This window comes from Polyergus mexicanus, unplaced genomic scaffold (genome assembly GCF_030449975.1).
Source record: "Polyergus mexicanus isolate NDT 795.1 unplaced genomic scaffold, iyPolMexi1.0 SCAF_23, whole genome shotgun sequence".
NCBI lineage: Eukaryota > Metazoa > Arthropoda > Insecta > Hymenoptera > Formicidae > Polyergus > Polyergus mexicanus.
This window is the reverse complement of record NW_027223343.1, coordinates 2045147-2065467: the sequence shown is the minus strand read 5'-3', so window position 1 is coordinate 2065467 and position 20321 is coordinate 2045147. Positions and strand designations below refer to the sequence as shown.

At 45.1% G+C, this 20321-nt stretch overlaps 1 protein-coding gene across 1 annotated transcript; it reads left to right on the top strand.

The window, feature by feature from the left end:
• The first annotated feature begins 1441 nt into the window (after window positions 1-1441).
• On the top strand, window positions 1442-17468 carry LOC138942752 (uncharacterized). Its single transcript, XM_070313220.1, has 4 exons — window positions 1442-3157; window positions 4260-4832; window positions 4917-5434; window positions 17336-17468. The coding sequence occupies exons 1-4, from the start codon at window positions 1442-1444 to the stop codon at window positions 17466-17468; spliced, it is 2940 nt and encodes a 979-aa protein (XP_070169321.1).
• The last annotated feature ends 2853 nt before the right edge of the window (window positions 17469-20321 follow it).

Below are 20321 nucleotides of genomic sequence, written 5' to 3'. Positions count from 1 at the left end.
GGTCCGAAGAGTTTGCCGCTTACGACGATTCGAGCTGGTCGATAGCAATCGATCATAATTTCTCGTTTCATACTCTCTCGTATGATATTCTCTCGTGTCATATTCTCGCTCGTTTCGTTTCGCGCTACTTATTGTGAACTTCGCGCTGTTTTGTTTATTCTCGCTCGTGTCATATGCGATTTAGTCATTCTCGCTGGAAATTCTCAACCGACATTCTAGCAGACTATCGAGAATCGAACTCAGTGCGAAAGACGCCTCAGTGTCTGTCTTCCTACCTGTTATGTACTTATCGAGCTTGTGAGTGTTAAGCGTGTGGAGTCCGAGAGTCGACGCGCGTTCACCGTTCCGCGAATGTCCTCTACCTCGCGCCAAGCAACATCCGGCGGCCGCGTGCAAGATATCCGTTCTCGCGAGAGCTTCTAGCAAGAAGCTCTACAAGATTTCCGATACGCGTTGAAGGCAGTTATGAACAGGACATTTTGAAGATATCCGTCGGATTTGCGGAATACGTGCCGTCGCTCGCTCCTATTATTCAAAATAAAAGAATAATCAAAACAAGCCGCATTCAAATCGTTTCTCATTCTCCTTATCCTCCAGCGGATCTACGGATTCGCGTAACACACTGCTTCTCGCTCATTTCTGAGCGTCTCTAAAGATTCGGGCGACTTCGTCGAGGTCGACTCCCGAACATGTTGGTCCTTCGAGCCGGATAGAAGCGTGTGTGGAGGATACGTTCGCGAGTGAGTGATATTCTGACACATCCACGATGGCAGAGCACTTCATACTTCAGCAGCAGTATCAGCGTTCCATAGAACGCTACCTCGAGAACTTCAAAAAAATCGGGAGAAGCAATCTAACTCCAGCTAAGGTGCGCTTGAGGATTTCATCGCTAAAGGAAGTCTGGCTTCAATTCTCTAACGGACATGCCGACGTAATGCAGAGGATCCCGGAAGCGACCCGGTCGTCCTTTGCATACTTCAAGGACAAGCAGTTCGACTCGACGTCCGCAGTTTATCAAACCGCAATGGACCACATGGCGGAGATCCTGGAGGAAATGGAACCGGTCGTGAGTCCAAACCCATCTCTTTCCTCGACGAGGCTGCACGCGGACGCATCCGCGTTTTCGTTATCGCATCTTCCGCCCATTAAATTGCCTCCGTTCGACGGCAATTACGACGAATGGGAACAATTTCGCGATCGATTTACAACACTAATTCGTGAAAATTCGGATCTAAATAATTTCGCTCGCATGCACTTTTTATCATCGTGCCTTAAGGGTAGCGCGCTGGACTGTATCGCGAATATTTCTATAACGGCCGCGAATTTTGAGATAGCGTGAAAAGCGTTGACCTCACGGTACGATGACAAAAAGCGGTCGATAAATAAACATCTTTCGTAATTGCTCGGCTTATCATCCATCTCGCGCGAATCTGCCACCGAAATGCAGACTTTATACGACAAAGCTAGTATCGCAATGGCATCATTAAAAGCCCTCGATAGAAAACCGGAGGAATTCTGGGAAGATCTTGTCGTTCATATCCTTGTACAAAAATTAGATCCGTTAACGCGAAAAGCGTGGGAAATAAGCATAAGCAATACAGATGTCCCGCCGTCGTACGAGACTTTAAGCAACTTTATTAAGTCTCGCACTCGCGCTTTAATGGCATCCGCTCCAGTGTCAGCCGTTAAACCCGGTGTAAAACCAATCGCAGCCTCGCGAGTTCATGCCGCAACCGCATCCACTAATGCACAATCGCAGTGCTCGCTGTGTCCAGCTCGACATTTTATTCATGCATGTCCTACGTTCGTGAGCAAAAATGCGAGTCAACGTCGCGATATCGTCAAGCAACAAAAACGTTGTTTCAATTGTTTGAGCGCAAGGCATTCCACACATGAATGCAGAAGTAAATATTCTTGTCGGGTTTGTCACAAAAAGCATCATTCGATGCTACACGTTGACTCGGACTCTAGCTCAAGTGCTTTGAAAAAAGCACCTTCTAATTGCTCGTCGCCTCAAGCGTCGGATGCGGCGCCGGAGGTAAATTCGTTAAGCGCCTCAACTGTAATGCGACGACGGAAACCCGTGCTCTTGGCGACGGCCTGGGTAACAATTCGCAGTCCGTCGGGCCGCACCGCTGTCGTTCGAGCTCTCCTCGATCAGGGCTCTGAAATGACATTCATTTCGGAAAGTTTAGCGCAAATCTTGCGCTTAAAACGAATTCGCATGCCGATCTCCGTTTCCGCCGTCGGCGGGATAAACGCGGGGACTTTTCAACATGCGACACACATCTTTATTTCTCATCGGAAATCTCTCGTTCCGTCGCTGTCCACAACCGCGCTCATTCTAAAGTCGCTAACCTCTTACACCCCGAGAAGACACGTGGATCTCTCGTCACTGTCGTATCTCTCCGACTTACCGCGAGCAGATTCGGATCCGACAAGTTCCGATCCTATAAATATCATAATCGGAGCCGATCTCTATAGCGATATCATTCGCGACGGTATTCACAGAGGAAGCGTCGGGCAACCATTCGCTCAGAATTCCATTTTCGGATGGATAATCTCGGGACCTCTCACGTCGCTCGAGAGGAACGATCCCTCTCAATCGACAATGACTTTCAGTCATTGCGATCGCGGTAGCATTTCCGCTCATCATACTATAAGCTCTCCCTCTCTCGAAGAGGAACTTCGTCGCTTTTGGGAGATTGAAGAACTCCCACGACAATCAATTCTTACGCCGCAAGAAAAACAGTGTGAAGAACATTTCAGCTCGACGCATTATCGCGACTCCGACGGCCGGTACATTGTGCGCCTGCCGTTCAAAACGAGCCCTCCGATCGATATTGGTAAATCAAGATTTCGCGCCGAAAAAATGTTAAATTCGCTAGTCCGGAGACTCCACGAGAAACCCGAGGTCGCGAAAGAATATTTCGACTTTATTTCCGAATATGAACGTCTTGGGCACATGCGGCCAGTGCCGATGCCGCAAGGTGACATAGAACCAGCTGTCTACCTCCCGCATCACGGGGTGATCCGGGAAAGCAGCTCAACCACGCGTCTTCGCGTAGTTTTCAACGCTTCAAGCGTTACGTCAAACGGCACATCTCTAAACGACCACTTACACGCTGGTCCTAAATTGCAAACCGATCTCATATCGGTAATATTACAATGGCGACGCTATAAGTACGTGTATTCATGGAGTGGCCTTCACTTGGACACAGTACAATTGGACACGGTGCAAATGGACACGTTACAAATGGACACGAGATTGTGCACACGGTTCAATTGGACACAATGCATTTGGACACAGTAATTTTTGATACAGTAGCTTTTGGACACATAAGAAAATACGCATCGTTTACTTGGACACCGCTCAATTGGACACTGTTCATTTGGACACCGTTCGTTTGGACACAGAAAGATGCGCACCGTTCATTTGGACACCGTTCGTTTGGACACCGTTATTTGCCCACCGTTCGTTTGGACACCGTTCATTTGTACACAGAAACATGCGCACTGTTTGTTTGAATATGTAACAGATGGAGAGAAATAAAAATCATTTTGAGAAAATATAATCAGTATTCTTATAACACTTTATACTGGTAAATCTATGTAAAATATAAAATCGTGAAAAGGAGATACATTTGAAGGTTATAATATCTGTCAAAATAAAATATATTCATACTTATATATCTCTGATACTGATGTCATTAATTTTACATTGCTTTAGCACTTTGTTTAGCCTTTCGCATATTTGGATGTCATGCATGGATACAGTGAGTTCCGCCCCCCCCCTGCGGGGGGGCTCCACTTCCGGAAGATATAACCTAACCCAAACCTATTTCTTATTTAAAACAAAAATTTGGTGTGGATTACGTCGTATAATTTAAATCAAATTTTGGTGTCCAAACGAACGGTGTCCAAACGAACGGTGGGCAAATAACGGTGTCCAAATGAACGGTGCGCATCTTTCTGTGTCCAAACGAACGGTGTCCAAATTAACAGTGTCCAATTGAGCGGTGTCCAAGTAAACGATGCGTATTTTCTTATGTGTCCAAAAGCTACTGTATCAAAAATTACTGTGTCCAAATGCACTGTGTCCAATTGAACCGTGTGCAAAATCTCGTGTCCATTTGTAACGTGTCCATTTGCACCGTGTCCAATTATACACGTGTCCAAGTGCACCACTCCCGTATTTATGCGACATCGCGAAAATGTATCGCCAAATTCTGGTCGATCCTCGCGATACTAATTATCAGCTTATTCTGTGGAAACGATCGCAATCGGAACCGCTTATCGATTATCAACTTCTCACGGTGACGTATGGAATGGCCTGTGCGCCCTTTCTTGCCCTTCGGGTATTAAAACAATTAGTCCGAGATGAAGGTCAGCAATTTCCGCTCGCGGTTTCTATCCTACGCGATAACATTTATGTCGACGACTTGCTATTCGGAGCTGATGATACGACTCGAATTCGGCAAGCGCGCGATCAATTAAACTCAATGTTAAAACGCGGCGGATTCGTATTACGGAAATGGGCTAGCAATTCACCCTCTCTTCTTGAGGATATCGACAGAGCGGATCACGGTTTAGCAACGAAAAAACCTCTGGCTGAAGACGAACAAATTAAAATACTCGGAATCGGATGGAATCCTACAAACGACACTTTTGAATTTCGCGTATCATTGACGGATAATGTCCCAGAGACCAAGCGTAAGATCTTGTCCGCGATAGCCAAATTCTACGATCCACTCGGCTGGGTCACTCCGGTTACGATTACCGCGAAAATCTTCATGCAGCAACTCTGGCGACTAAAAATCGATTGGGATGATGTTATTTCCGAGCCACACATAACTAAATGGATAGAAATTTACTCTCGGCTCTCGCATCTCAGTAATTCGCGAATAACGCGCTAGGTCGGTCTCGGATCGGACACAAATCACGCCGAAATACACGGATTCGCTGATGCATCTACATATGCCTATGCCGCATGCGTCTATCTTAAAACCATTTCGTCAGCAGGCAACATCACGACAACGCTGCTCGTCGGAAAATCAAAGGTCGCGCCGTTAAAACCTCTCAGTATACCACGTTTGGAATTATCCGCAGCCGTGTTACTCTCGCGACTTGTCGAGTTTGTTCGCGAATCGAACGGTTACAAAAATCTTCCGTGTTATTGCTGGACAGATTCTACGATCGTGCTCGCGTGGGTAAGTCAACCTCCATCCCGATGGAAGACTTTTGTCGCAAATCGCGTAAATGACATTCAAACTCGTCTTCCAGACGTCGAATGGCGACACGTACCAACGGAGGAAAACCCCGCGGATTGCGCTTCGCGCGGAATATACGGCGATGAAATTATTCATCGGGAGCTATGGTGGCAAGGCCCTCCATGGCTACAATCCACTTCCGATCAATTGCCGCGCAACGAATCGTATGTTTCACCGGAAGCCCCTCTTGAAGAAAAAATTAATTCTCTTCAATGCTCACAACCTCACGTTACGTGGGACCTCACCTCAAGATATTCATCTTGGCCCAAACTTATTCGCGTCACCGCGTATATATTTAAATTCATCAGCTTGTGTAAGCGTAACCGCTCGTCGACGTTCTCGCTACTATCGTCTCAATATCCAGCATCGAGAAGCATCGCTTTTTCTGCGGGAGTGGTGCACTTGGACACAGTATAATTGGACACGGTGCAAATGGACACGTTACAAATGGACACGAGATTTTGCACACGGTTCAATTGGACATAGTAATTTTGGATACAGTAGCTTTTGGACACATAAGAAAATACGCATCGTTTACTTGGACACCGCTCAATTGGACACTGTTCATTTGGACACCGTTCGTTTGGACACAGAAAGATGCGCACCGTTCATTTGGACACCGTTCGTTTGGACACCGTTATTTGCCCACCGTTCGTTTGGACACCGTTCATTTGCCCACCGTTCGTTTGGACACCGTTCATTTGCCCACTGTTCGTTTGGACACCGTTCATTTGTCCACCGTTCGTTTGGACACCGTTCATTTGCCCACCGTTCGTTTGGACACCAAAATTTGATTTAAATTATACGACGTAATCCACACCAAATTTTTGTTTTAAATAAGAAATAGGTTTGGGTTAGGTTATATCTTCCGGAAGTGGAGCCCCCCCGCAGGGGGGGGCGGAACCCACTGTATCCATGCATGACATCCAAATATGCGAAAGGCTAAACAAAGTGCTAAAAGCAATGTAAAATTAATGACATCAGTATCAGAGATATATAAGTATGAATATATTTTATTTTGACAGATATTATAACCTTCAAATGTATCTCCTTTTCACGATTTCATATTTTACATAGATTTACCAGTATAAAGTGTTATAAGAATACTGATTATATTTTCCCAAAATGATTTTTATTTCTCTCCATCTGTTACATATTCAAACAAACAGTGCGCATGTTTCTGTGTACAAATGAACGGTGTCCAAACGAACGGTGGGCAAATGAACGGTGTCCAAACGAACGGTGGGCAAATGAACGGTGTCCAAACGAACAGTGGGCAAATGAACGGTGCCAAACGAACGGTGGGCAAATGAACGGTGTCCAAACGAACGGTGGGCAAATAACGGTGTCCAAACGAACGGTGTCCAAATGAACGGTGCGCATCTTTCTGTGTCCAAACGAACGGTGTCCAAATGAACAATGTCCAATTGAGCGGTGTCCAAGTAAACGATGCGTATTTTCTTATGTGTCCAAAAGCTACTGTATCCAAAATTACTGTGTCCAAATGCACTGTGTCCAATTGAACCGTGTGCACAATCTCGTGTCCATTTGTAACGTGTCCATTTGCACCGTGTCCAATTGTACTGTGTCCAAGTGAAGACCACTCCTTTCTGCATCCGATTGTAACACGGCCAGACTTTTCTGGATTAAGAAAATTCAAGCTGAATTATTTCCGACGGAAATAAACGCGCTTTCAAAAAATAAGAGCCTCTCGTCGAGAAGTTCACTTCTCTCACTTCGACCGTTCCTCGATCGGGACGGGATTCTACGCGTGGGTGGACGACTTAACAAAACCCCGTTGCCAACGTCAGTTCGACATCCGACGCTTCTCTCATCTCATCCTCTCGTTACATTGATTGTGAATCAAACTCATTTACGAGCGTTACATGCCGGACCGCAACTCACGCTAAATATTCTGCGTCGCGATTTCTGGATACTTCGCGCTCGTGACATGGTAAAGTCTGTCATCCACAAATGTGTTGTATGTACTCGCGAACGAGCCGCGACTCCCACACAAATCATGGGAGATCTTCCCGAAACTCGCGTGACAGCGACAGTCCGCTGTTTTTTGCATTGCGGCCTGGATTACGCAGGACCCGTGCAAGTTCGCGCTTCCGCTGGACGAGGTACGTCGCGTAAAGCATATATCGCACTATTTATCTGCCTTGCGACAAAAGCAATACATTTGGAGTTAGTAAACGACTATTCCACTCAAGCATTTTAAATGCTTACTCTCGATTTTGCGCTCGCAGCGGTTTACCACAATCAATGTATTCGGACAACGGGACCACGTTCGTCGGAGCGGACCGAGAAATGACCGTCGCGTACCGGTCAGCAGTACGAAATCCGAATTTCTTGAACTTAACGGCCTCCGATAAAATATCGTGGAATTTCATTCCTCCCTCCGCCCCACACTTCGGCGGATTGTGGGAGGCGGGCGTACGGAGCGTCAAAACTCATTTGCGTCGCGTTTTGGGGAATCACATGCTCACATTCGAGGAATTCTCGACTTTACTATGCAGAATCGAAGCGTGTCTAAATTCTAGGCCGATTGCGCCCCTTTCAGATACGCTTGAAGTAGTGATAGTGGGCCGGTTCTAAGACAGGTCCTCTGAGGGGGGTGAGGGGCGAGGGGAAACCGGCGGAGGGTATGACGTCACGGGAGGGTGGAGGGGGGTGACGTCACGGGGGGTATGACGCCACGGGGGTGAGAATGACGTCAGGGGGGGTATGACGTCACGGGGGTATGACGTCAGGGGGATGAGTATGACGTCACGGGGGTATGACATCGCGGGGGTCGGAATGACGTCATGGGGGTGGGAATGACGTCACGCGGGGGTGACCGCGGCGGAACGGTAAGCGCGGGGTCTGCGGAGAGGGGAAGGGGGACCGCGGCGGAACGGTAGGCGCGGGGTCCGCGATGAGGGGGAGGGGACCGCGGCGGAACGGTAGGCGCGGGGTCTGCGGAGAGGGGAAGGGGGACCGCGGCGGAACGGTAGGCGCGGGGTCTGCGGAGAGGGGAAGGGGGACCGCGGCGGAACGGTAGGCGCGGGGTCCGCGGAGAGGGGAAGGGTGACCGCGGCGGAACGGTAGGCGCGGGGTCCGCGGAGAGGGGGAGGGGACCGCGGCGGAACGGTAGGCGCGGGGTCCGCGATGAGGGGGAGGGGACCGCGACGGAACGGTCGGCGCGGGGTCCGCGGTGAGGGGAGGGGGAACGCTGCGGAACGGTAGGTGCGGGGCCGCGGGGAAGAGGGAACGCGAAGGTACGATGCCGCGAGTAGGTGTGACAGAGATAGCGCGAGGCGTCCGCATCCGCAAGTTAAATTTTGCAAACTGTGCATATCTATTACACCGTTTTTATTCATGCATAAAGAATGGGATAAATAATTAAATTCACAGATAATTAGTAAAATAACTTATTTATTACAAGCCTCGTGAAGAATATCATTTACAGCACATGTCAATAACTCGCAATCTATGAGCGATTCGCTGTTAAACATATCACTTTCATGTATAGTTTTTGTAGCGTCGCATACATTAGTGAAATTATTCTGTTGTAAAACAGTTACAAATTGTTTGAATTTTTCATTTACAATATGCGTATTTTCGCATAACCAGTAATACATATGATCTATACATTTTTCAAAATCGAATAAATAGAATAGAGTTGGCGGCTTCATATATAAAGAATTATTTGATAATCCAATTTTTATAATATTCGAATCAGATATTTTAACCACTTCGAATGTCAAATCTCGAATCCGCAATGGGATTTCAGCCGATTGTAGAAGTCGTTCAATGTCCGCACGTTTCTGCATTAGCGATTTCCACGTTTCAAAAGGCAATATTATTTGATTGCCCCGATTATCGCCGAGAACCAATTCCACGCAAGATACAGCTCCAACGTTTATTCCAATGTCCAAATATTTGTACGACGTCGGAGTTAAGGCGTATCGTCTTCCGAGTATACGAACCGCGCGACGAGACTCGGATGAAATGCTAGGGAGTAAAAACAATATTATTTATATAAATATTTAAAAAGTATAAAAAATATTTAAAAAGTATAAAAAATATTCAAGTTAATTAAAACTTACTTGTTACATTTCTTCTTATACGGTGAAGTTTCATCAGCATCTTGAATCGGAACGTAATAATTCATGCGGCTTCCTTCAGTGGGATACATTTTTATATGAACCTTTCACACAAGTGGTTGATGCAATACTGAACGTATTGAACATATTTAAAATATGTACTAGCGTTTCAAAATTGCAATGTGGTGGGGGATTATTGATGACGCGATATTTTTTTCAATTTTTCCATTCAAGCGCCGATATACGGCTGCTTCGCGATGACATCATCACCAGGTGTGAGATTTAGCCGAATGCACAAAAATGCAACGTAATATAAAATTTGCAAGCGCCGATGTGCGGCTGCTTCGCGATGACATCGCCTATAGATATCAGATTTCAAACGCGCGTGTCAAAACATGACAAAATCCTATAATATATAAGGATAATCCTCATGATTAAATTGCACTAACATTGGACAGCTGCATGTAATTTGAAACTTGCGATACATCTGGGATTTGACATCAGCTCTAGACGACAAAATGCAATAATCGACATTAGCCAAAATGTATGTGACAAATCGCGAAATAAAGATTTAGACACACATGATGGAAAGAAACATCAAGATAGAATATAAAATCATGGTAAAGAGGCACACCCTGTCAGTATTTTCGCCAAGAGTTCCGAGACAAGAGCTGTTAATAAGCACATCTTGTTAGCAAAAAATTTTTTGTATAAATTTGGAAATATGGCGGAAAACAATGCCGAACGAAATCTACGCGAGCAATCTGCAAGGGTGAATTCGATAGAGGAGTACGTTGCGTGGGAGCAACGATGCGACGAATATATCGAATCATTAGAAGGACAAAGTCGAATCAAACGTCCACGATTATCGATTGGGATTCGACAATCGCTGATTGCCCGAATTGCACGACTCGAGGGATTGAAGAACTCGTTACGCACACGTTTTGTACACGCGGGTGCAGGATGCAGCACGCGGCAACACGGATTAATTTGGCGAGAGATCGATACGGCGTTCGAGAGCCGCATATTGACTGGTGCGGTTATAAATCATAATCACATCGAGCCTCGTCAATTTTTCGGGGATGCTAAAGACATTGTGCTCGAACACGTGCAAACCATGCTGAAAAAACACTTTAGTGTGAAAATTAATACAGTGTTCAATGGTGAATTTGTGACGGGTGATAAACGCGCAAATAAAAGTATCAATACGAGAAACTATAAACTCTTTCGCACATCCGATTTACGCGAATGGTACGAGCGGCGCGTTATCGAGCCCACTCTAGCATCGCTCGAAGAATTTCAAGAACGCGATAGCGGGTGGGCATTATCGCGAATACTCGATTTAAATGTAAATATAAATAAATATAATCCATTGCGCGCGGGATGCCACATAAAATTACCGCGAGAAATAACGATGAAGAGAGCGGTAATCAACGTGCAATCTAATGACAATGCGTGTTTCGCGTGGTCTGTGGTCGCCGCTCTATATCCAACTGAAGATCATGTTTATCGGGAATCTTCGTACCCACATTACACGACAGTGCTGAATCTCCAGGACATTGAGTTTCCAGTGACTGTGAATCAAATTAAAAAATTCGAACATGCCAACAATATCTCAATCAATGTATATAGTATCGAGGAAAAGAACATTGTCCCGATACGTCTGAGTGAGCTGAAAAAAGACAAACACGTCAACCTGTTGTACGTGGAAGACAACAACGTTGGACATTTCGCGTGGATCAAGAATCTATCCCGCCTCGTGAGCTCGCAATTGAGCAAAAAAGAACACAAGAAATATATCTGCGATCGGTACGTATATATTTAATAAATTATATTACAGAAATCTTTGAACAAAAATTAAAAAATATTTCTTTTACAGATGTTTGCACTACTTTGGCTCGAACGACAAGTTACAATCACATACGGTGGACTGTCGCGAGATGAACGAGTGCGCTATCCGATTACCGAGCGATAAGGACAAGTGGCTCACGTTCAACAACTATAATCGGAAGGAGCGGCTTCCTTTCGTCGTGTACGCCGATCTGGAGTGCGTTTTAGAGAAGACGGAGGAAGAGAGAAACTACCAACATCACAAAGTATTTAGCTTAGCATATTATGTACATTGTTCGTACGATGATTCGTTATCCGCGTATCATTCTCGTCGCGATATCGATTGCATATCATGGTTCGTCGAAGAACTTAAAAATTTAGCACTGCGTGTAAAAAGTATTTTATCGGCTAATGTCCCCATGGTAAATTTAACATCTGATGAATGGGAAAATTTTCATAGCGCGACACAATGCCACATTTGCGAGAAACCATTTGTACAAGATGATACACGCGTACGCGATCATTGCCATCTGACCGGGCGATACAGAGGTCCCGCGCATTCAAATTGTAATCTAAATTATAAAGATTCTTTTTGCATTCCAATAGTTTTTCATAATTTATCCGGTTACGACGCGCACTTCATTATCAAGGAAATAGCTACAGCGTTCGAGGGGAGAATCAAGTTACTTCCAATAACAAAGGAAAAATATATATCATTTACGAAAAATGTTAATCTTACCGAAGAGAAATCAAAACATCATATTAAATTGCGTTTTATCGATTCGTATAAATTTCTCACAGCTAGTCTCGATAAATTGGCATCATTCTTGAATAAAGACAAACTCAAAATTTTAAAATCTGAATTTCAAAATTTATCGAATGACAATTTCAATTTATTAACACGGAAGGGCGTCTTTCCGTACGAATATATTGACTGCGTCGACAGGTTGCAAGATACGTGTTTACCGCCGCGCGAATCATTTTACAGTTCCTTGACCGGTGACACGATATCCGAGAGCGATTACGCGCACGCCGAGAACGTGTGGGAGCGGTTCTCCATTCGAACGCTGGGCGAATATAGCGACTTGTATCTCAAAATTGATGTTTTGTTATTAGCAGACATTTTTGAAAATTTCCGCGAGAGTTGTATTAAAAGTTATGGGCTCGACCCCGCGTATTACTACACTCTTCCCGGATATACGTGGGACGCCATGTTGAAGCATACAAATATTACATTCGAATTGCTTACGGATATCGACATGGTTTTATTTATCGAACGCGGAATACGTGGTGGTTTGAGTCAATGTTCCAACAGATACGCACATGCTAATAACAAGTATATACAGTCGTACGACCCATCGAAACCTTCAACGTATCTTACGTACTTTGATGTAAATAATTTGTACGGATGGGCAATGTGCCAACCCTTGCCCTATGCAGATTTTCGATGGGTCGACGACGTATCCGATTTTGATACATCATCGATCGCGCTCGATTCGCCTATAGGCTACATCCTTGAAGTCGATCTCGAGTATCCGCAACGTGTTCACGATGCGCACACTGATCTACCGTTTTGCCCGACACGCGACAAACCACCTGGTAAGCGGCAGGATAAGCTGCTCGCAACCTTATACGATAAGAAACGTTACGTAATACATTACCGCAACCTGCAGCAATGCACGCGACACGGACTTCGCGTTACAAAAATACATCGAATATTACAGTTTTCGCAATCTCCATGGCCTCGCAGTTATATCGAACTCAATACACAATTCCGAACACTCGCGAAAAATGATTTTGAAAAAAATTTATATAAATTAATGAATAATGCGGTATTTGGCAAAACGATGGAAAATGTGCGTAATCACGTTAATATTAAGCTCGTGACACATTGGGATGGAAGATATGGCGCAGAGGCGATGATCGCAAAACCAAATTTTCATAGTAGAAGCGTGTTTTCGGAGAATCTGATCGCCGTTGAATTGCGCAATCTCGAGGTGAAATTTAATAAACCAATCTACGTGGGTATGTGTATACTCGACATATCCAAGATATGTTTGTACGAGTTTCACCACGATTATATGATACCTATGTATCGAGAGAAATGTAAAGTCATGTACACCGACACCGACAGTCTCATATATCACATCGAGTGTGAAGATGTATATGAGAATATAAAGCGCAACGTCGACAGATTCGATACCAGCGATTATGCGGTGGACAATGTGTACGGTATACCGCTCGCGAATAAAAAGATACCGGGTTTAATGAAGGATGAAAATAATGGCGCCATCATGACCGAATTCGTCGGGCTTAGGACAAAAATGTACGCGTTGCGAGTAGATGGTAAGAAAGACACAAAAAAAGGTAAAAGGTGTCAAGAGTAACGTCGTCGCGAGAACGATAACGTTCAACGATTACACGCGGTGTTTGAACGAAGAGATTGAAATGACGCGTCAGCAGTCTTGTATAAGAACTTAATTACACGAAGTATACACTATTCGCGAGACAAAAATTGCTCTAAGTCCGTACGATGACAAGCGGTATCTCGTACCCGAAACCACAGACACGTTACCGTGGGGACATTACAAAATACCGTTGTAAATAAAAATCATGTATATTTATTGTAAATAAAACATTACGTATATTTATTGTAAATTAAAATTATATGTATATTTATTGTAAATTATATGTATATATTTTATAAAGTGTACAATTTTGTTTATATATTTGTAAAATATCTTTAATATTATGTATTATTGTTAACATATTTATAATATATTATTTTTATGTATCCAAGAATTGTGCTTTGCATCAAATCCCAGCCATTTCACATAAACCTCGTCACCCTTTTTGCGTATTACCTTTTCCACGAGATGAATGTCGGGATTGGCAACGCGTTGTAACTCATATTCGTAAAATCCACCGGTGACGGCATTTCCGCGCGAATCTTTGAGTACATAGGTCACGGGATTAGTTTTCTGCACTTTAACGATCTTAAACACTTCGGTCGACCAATTTGGCGTATAACCTTTGTCAAAAATGGTCTTGAATTTACTCACGCGTACCGGATCGCTTACTTTGAATCTTGCCGGTGCCGCAATCTTTACGTTGTTGTATACCGTATTTAAAAGTTTATCGGCGATCGCGGGGGTAACATCGATAGGTCTCATGCCGATAGTGCGATGTTTTCGCGCATTGTACTCTCTAACGAGCCGGGACAACGCGTCGATCCACTTGTAATTTCCATTAAACGTAAACATTTTCCACATATTGCTCTTTAACGTTCGGTTGAATCGTTCCACGACCGAGGCTTTCATAATAGAGTACGTCGAATAATGATTAATGCTGTGTTTCTTCACGAGTTTCTGTACATTTGCATTGTAAAATTCTTTTCCTCTGTCGGTTTGAAAATTTTTCGGACATCTTCCATCGTCTCGAATTATCTTTGCGATAGCATCAGCCGTCTCGTTTCCACTCTTACTCTTGAGCGGTACAGCCCACGCATACTTGCTCAACACATCGATAACTGTGAGTATATAGTTGTAGCCTTTGTTGAATCGTGCATATAGACGCATCTCGACCACGTCCGCCTGCCACAGATCGTCGTATCCGCGTACTATGACACGTCTACGTGGGAAATTTTTTCTCGCTGGAGCATGCAATTCTTCCACGAGCAGCTGTTTTTCAAATTTTCCAAGTATCGATATTTCGGTTGTTGAAGCGATTTCGAATATACGTACACATTCTCGAAATGTACACCGTGTGGACTTTCTATCAAACTTATCAACACGTTAGTCTTACCGCAATTCGAAGGACCGCAAATGATACCGCGTATAGTAGTCGGCAGCATGTTTCCATGCTTGCGTATTTCTTTCTCGGACATTACTCGTGTTTTATCATCAAAATTTATCACTTTGATTATCGTCGCTTGTCGCGCGAACCGCATGTTTGCTCTCGCGAATCTCAAATCAGATTTTGGAAAATGAGTCATCGGGGCCCTATTTATAGAGGCGCACCGAATCGAAACCGCTCAGTCTCAAAAATGTTTCTTCTTCTATCGGTTGACAGCGATATTCTCGAGTTTACCACCGAGCAGTTACAGATTATCTCCAAGATTGTTTTACTGCGAGACTTTGGTAGCTACGTGGAACAATTGTGGGACAAGCTTCCCGAACATATAAAAGCTGACTCAGAGGTTCAACAGTATCGTCGATGCACGCGACATTATAATTTGTCGTGGCAACAAACACATTTCGACGGTCCAACACCGTTAATAAAAAATTGTGACAAATGTCAGCAAAAATTATAAGAGGTAGCAGTTTGTTAAATCGTGCGATAAACGCACTTCCTATCGAATTACATATTCCAGGCTATCAGTTTTGCGGACCAGGAACTCATTTAGAAACACGATTGGCTAGAGGCGATCGAGGTATCAATCCATTGGATGCCGCGTGTCGCGAGCACGACATAGCTTATTCCCGAAGCAACGATCTTGGTCAACGACACGTTGCGGATAATATACTCGCTACGAAAGCGCGAACGCGTATTACCGCGAGAGATTCGACTCTTGGCGAAAGAGCAGCCGCTACAGCTGTTTGGGCGGCTATGAAGGCAAAGACAAAATTCGGTATGGGGCTGAAAACAAAAAAATCATCGATGAAGAAAAAGACTGCGAAAAAACGAATACTTCCTATAGCGAAGCGCGGTGGTATCTTACCAATTTTACCATTATTGGGGGTTCTCGGTTCGTTGGCTGGCGGAGTAGCGGGAATCGCGAAGGCGGTGAACGATAGCAAGGCGACGCAACGTCAGCTCGAAGAAATGCAGCGTCATAATCGCGCCATGGAAGGTCACGGACTTTATCTCGCTCCATACAAGCGTGGACGAGGGTTCTCAACAGCAGCCAAGAAAAAAAAAATGTCAAAATAAAAATGCCTGCCGGTGTAACAACCAATGTACAATTGGAACAGCTTGCAAGACGTATGCGTATACAATTTTTTAGAGGTGTTTTAATGCGCAATAATTTACCGATAAACGGTGTACGACGAAATGAGAGCGGTATCGTCAATTTGGATGAGGTCGATGGTTCCGGTACTCATTGGGTTGCGTAAGCAAAGAGGGGAGATCGTGTAGTATATTTCGATAGTTTTGGAAATCTGCGACCGCCCAAGGAATTAGTGCGATATTTTGGACAGAATGTTGCAAATATAGAATACAATCACACAGCCTATCAAAATTATAATCAAAGTATTTGTGGACAATTGTGTCTTGGATTTCTTCAAACGGTCGATGATCGATATAAATTTAAAGCCTGACAATTCACCATCGCGACTCAGTATTCGTTTGACAGTTTTCCAGCATGTCACTTACACTTACGTTGACCGGCAAGAGTAGCGCGCTTGCTGTAAGTTACTTTCCGGCTATAGATTTAGACGATGGCGATTACGAGCTTGGTTTAACGGACTTTGAAACGTATCATACGATATCGGACGTGAATTTTTGGAATAATAAATTTTATTTTGATAACGACGATAAGGAAATTACGATTCCCGAGGGATCGTACGTACGAATTACACGCTATAAACGAATATCTCCGACATGCAATTTTACGACATCGACGCGTAGTTGATTCCAACGATATTGTTGATGACGAAGAACACGATGAATATCCAATAATGCTTCGCGCTAATCATAATACGCTAAAAAGTGAAATCAAATGTGTCTATAGAATAAATTTTAGTAAACCGGGCAACGTTGGATCGTTGTTGAGATTCTCGTCGAATCGTATATTACAGCCTCGGAAATGGCATGAATCGGATGTACCAATAAATATTTGTAACGGTTCACCTTTCCCGTACGCCGCGGATCAAGGCTCGCCGGTGCCAGGATTCGGGAGAAGGGGGAAACTCCAACTTACTTTACCTTCGGGTGATCGGTTTAAACAAGTCTTTTTATTCATGCGGTTATTATAAACGATACTTACTACTTAAAGCTAAGCGCGAAGCAACATGCGGGAACGGTGCGGGTATACAGTTGTGCGCGTGGAGCCCGGGAAGCGAGCGTGGCTCAAACGGCCGTGTTCCGCGGTCGCGGGGTTCGCATGCAATTAACCTACGATTATTATTATTATTATTGGTACAGTACAGATCTTAAACACTACGGGGTGTCGCGGGGCCCTCAGTGTAATTCCAACTGCCTGACTGCCTTATCCTTAAAAGGACGGGGCGTCGGCGTTCTCGGTGTTCTATCCTTAAAAGGACTGAAGCTCCCGTAGTAGTTTGAGGGCCGGGGGTGAAGATAGAAACGGCGCGACACTGGCGGGAATTCTAAAGTCTATCTTATTCTCTAGTTAAAAGTCGCGGTATGTACAATGTGGTCTTATAATACGAACAGGTCGCGGTGTATGTACAAAGCGATACGAGAAGTTACTAGAACGCGGAGACCAAAGCGGTCTTATGATACAAACGGGTCACGGTATATATGCAAACGGTCTTACGGTATAACGCGGTGCGAACTTATCGACTAGTAGGGTGCGCCGTCCCAGCAACCGGGAAGCCCGGCATAACCACGGGTAGCCCGTGACCTGGTTTAACGCGGGGTAGGATGCGCCGTCCCAGCAACCGGGAAGCCCGGCATAACCACGGGTAGCCCGTGACCTGGTTTAACGCGGGGTAGGATGCGCCGTCCCAGCAACCGGGAAGCCCGGCATAACCACGGGTAGCCCGTGACCTGGTTTAACGCGGGGTAGTAGGGTGCGCCGTCCCAGCAACCGGGTAGCCCGGCGTAACTACGGGTAGCCCGTAGCCTGGTGTAACGCGGTATAGGTTTCGGATCTGGAGTTGTACAAGGTAGGACTCGGGATCGGGAACTGGTAACGCTACGTTTGCCGGAGCGCCTTATATACCGGCGGTCGGCCTCCCACTCACGCGAGTCGGCGCGTGGTGGGAGCGCGCGGTGGGGCGGCCCCGCGGTGGGGCCGCGACACGGGTGTGGAAGCTTAGGGGCGCCATAGGCGCCGAGCCTCAAAATTGCGGGCGGCTGGTCGGCCCGCGAGGCTGGTAACGGTATCGTTACATATTATTAGCGTAAATATTATTCGTATAGAATGCAGCGTAACCACTGGCGCGTACAGCAATAACAAGCGCGTACACACGATACATGAATTTTCACCGAGCGTGCCGCCAGGATATAAAATATCGGAAACGCCAGCACAGATCATTTATCTACCGATCGTCGCACGGAGCATTACTGATTTAACGATACGCATTGTTGATCAAGAAGGACATTTGCTCGATTTTCGAGGAGAGGAAATTACCGTAAGATTGCATATACGGCAGCGGCAAAAATAAAGCCTTTGTTGTGCCTCTAGCCGCTAAGGAAGAGGTCTTTTGGGATTTGTACGCCCAAAGGATTAGGATCCACGCTCGAAATAAGACACTCCCGGACGTTAGGTATAATTTAGTATATTTTGCAAGATTTAATACACTTTCACTTATTCGCGATTATAATAGTCGGGCGCGATACGTACGGTACTTCGATAATATTGAGCGAGCGAGTAGTCTGCGAGTCGTCTCTCGCGAGTCGTCTCTTTTTCTTCCGCTCGCGAGGTGCATCTCGCGCTTATTATATCTCTTAATTAATTAGGTCGTTGATTGGGGAGGAGTGTGGTGTCCCTGACCGGAGCATGTCTTAATTGTTCATGTCGATGGTCCATTGCGGCGATGTCTAGTTTTATCACCATTTTCCATGTGGATTCGATTTGGCTTATCTTGCCCATTTTTTCGAAGTAGATACCCGGCTCATATTTAAATTCTTTTATTTCTCCTTGGGTATCGGGTTTGGTTTCCTTGCAGGTGCTCCATGTAATCAGACTCCTGTAATAGAAACTCTGTATTATATTATAATATTTCTTAGAATCATGCGGTACACTTCCTTTTTTCTCTGGATGCATATGCAGCTACTTTTGCTTTTGTCTAGCCCTCTCCATGCTATTTATTCATTCTTTTATTCAGTCTGTCTTTCGACGTCGTCTTGTCTTGAGCGTTTCCGTTTTATTTTCTCTCGCGCTGTTTTATTATGTTTTCATGGCTCCGAATTCGAGTGAGCTTCGTTTTGCTGTGAGGCAGGATTCGGTGTACGATAACGAACGTCGCGCGTGGCAGGATCCGGAGGAGCACGACCATTTTGCTCGCTCCTTTCGCGATCAACTCTCGGCGCCCGCGCTTGTTCGCGAGGTCGACTTGCTGGGTCTTCCAGATTTGGTGGTCGATCGTGACGTTGCGTTTGTGCCGGAAGTGCCTGTGGACGCGCCGCCGCCCCATATCAATCGAGGTCGCGGACTCGCGTTCCGTCTGGATCCGGCGCCTCGATTTGTGGGTCGCGGTCGTTTCCTTAACCCTGAGTCTCGTCCTGCGGGTCGTGGTCAGGCCCTCCTTCAGGCTATGCGGGAGTGGAATTTGGGTCGCGGTGCTGGACGTGGTCGTGGAGGACATTAAGGTAGGAACTTCTTTAATTTTTTTTGTTTTTTTTTTTGTTTCCTTTATCATCTACTCTATTTTTATTTTATTCATGCGTTTTTCTTTTTCTTATCCTATTTTCTTATCTTATCTTCCTTAATTTTCGATGAACGGTTTCAGTCGGTTTATGTGGACGCGTATGGTTTTCCTTCCCCTTTTTATCGTGTAGTTCACTTCCGAATTCTTTTCGATTATTGTGTAGGGTCCGGTCCATAGGGAGTCCAATTTCTTTGATCGTCCTCGGCGAACTGTTTCGTCGTACAAGAGGACTTTTTCTCCTACCTTAAGTTTAATTTCTTTCGTCTTTTTATCATAGTTTTCTTTGGTTTTTATTTTTTCATTTCTTAGATGCTCTTTTGCGACTTGCTGTGTGGCGCGTAATTTTTCTTTTAATTCTTGCGCGTAATCATCGTATGTATACGTAGGCTTAGGCGGTTGCGACAATGTCGTCGGTAATGTTGCCCGGTGCCCGTAAATTAATTCGAAAGGTGTGAACCCTGTCGCCGTGTGCGGTGTTGTATTATACGTAAACATCGCGTAGGGAATCCATTCGTCCCAATCCGTTTGATCGGCATTTATATAATGTCGGAGGTATTCGGCTAGCGTTCGGT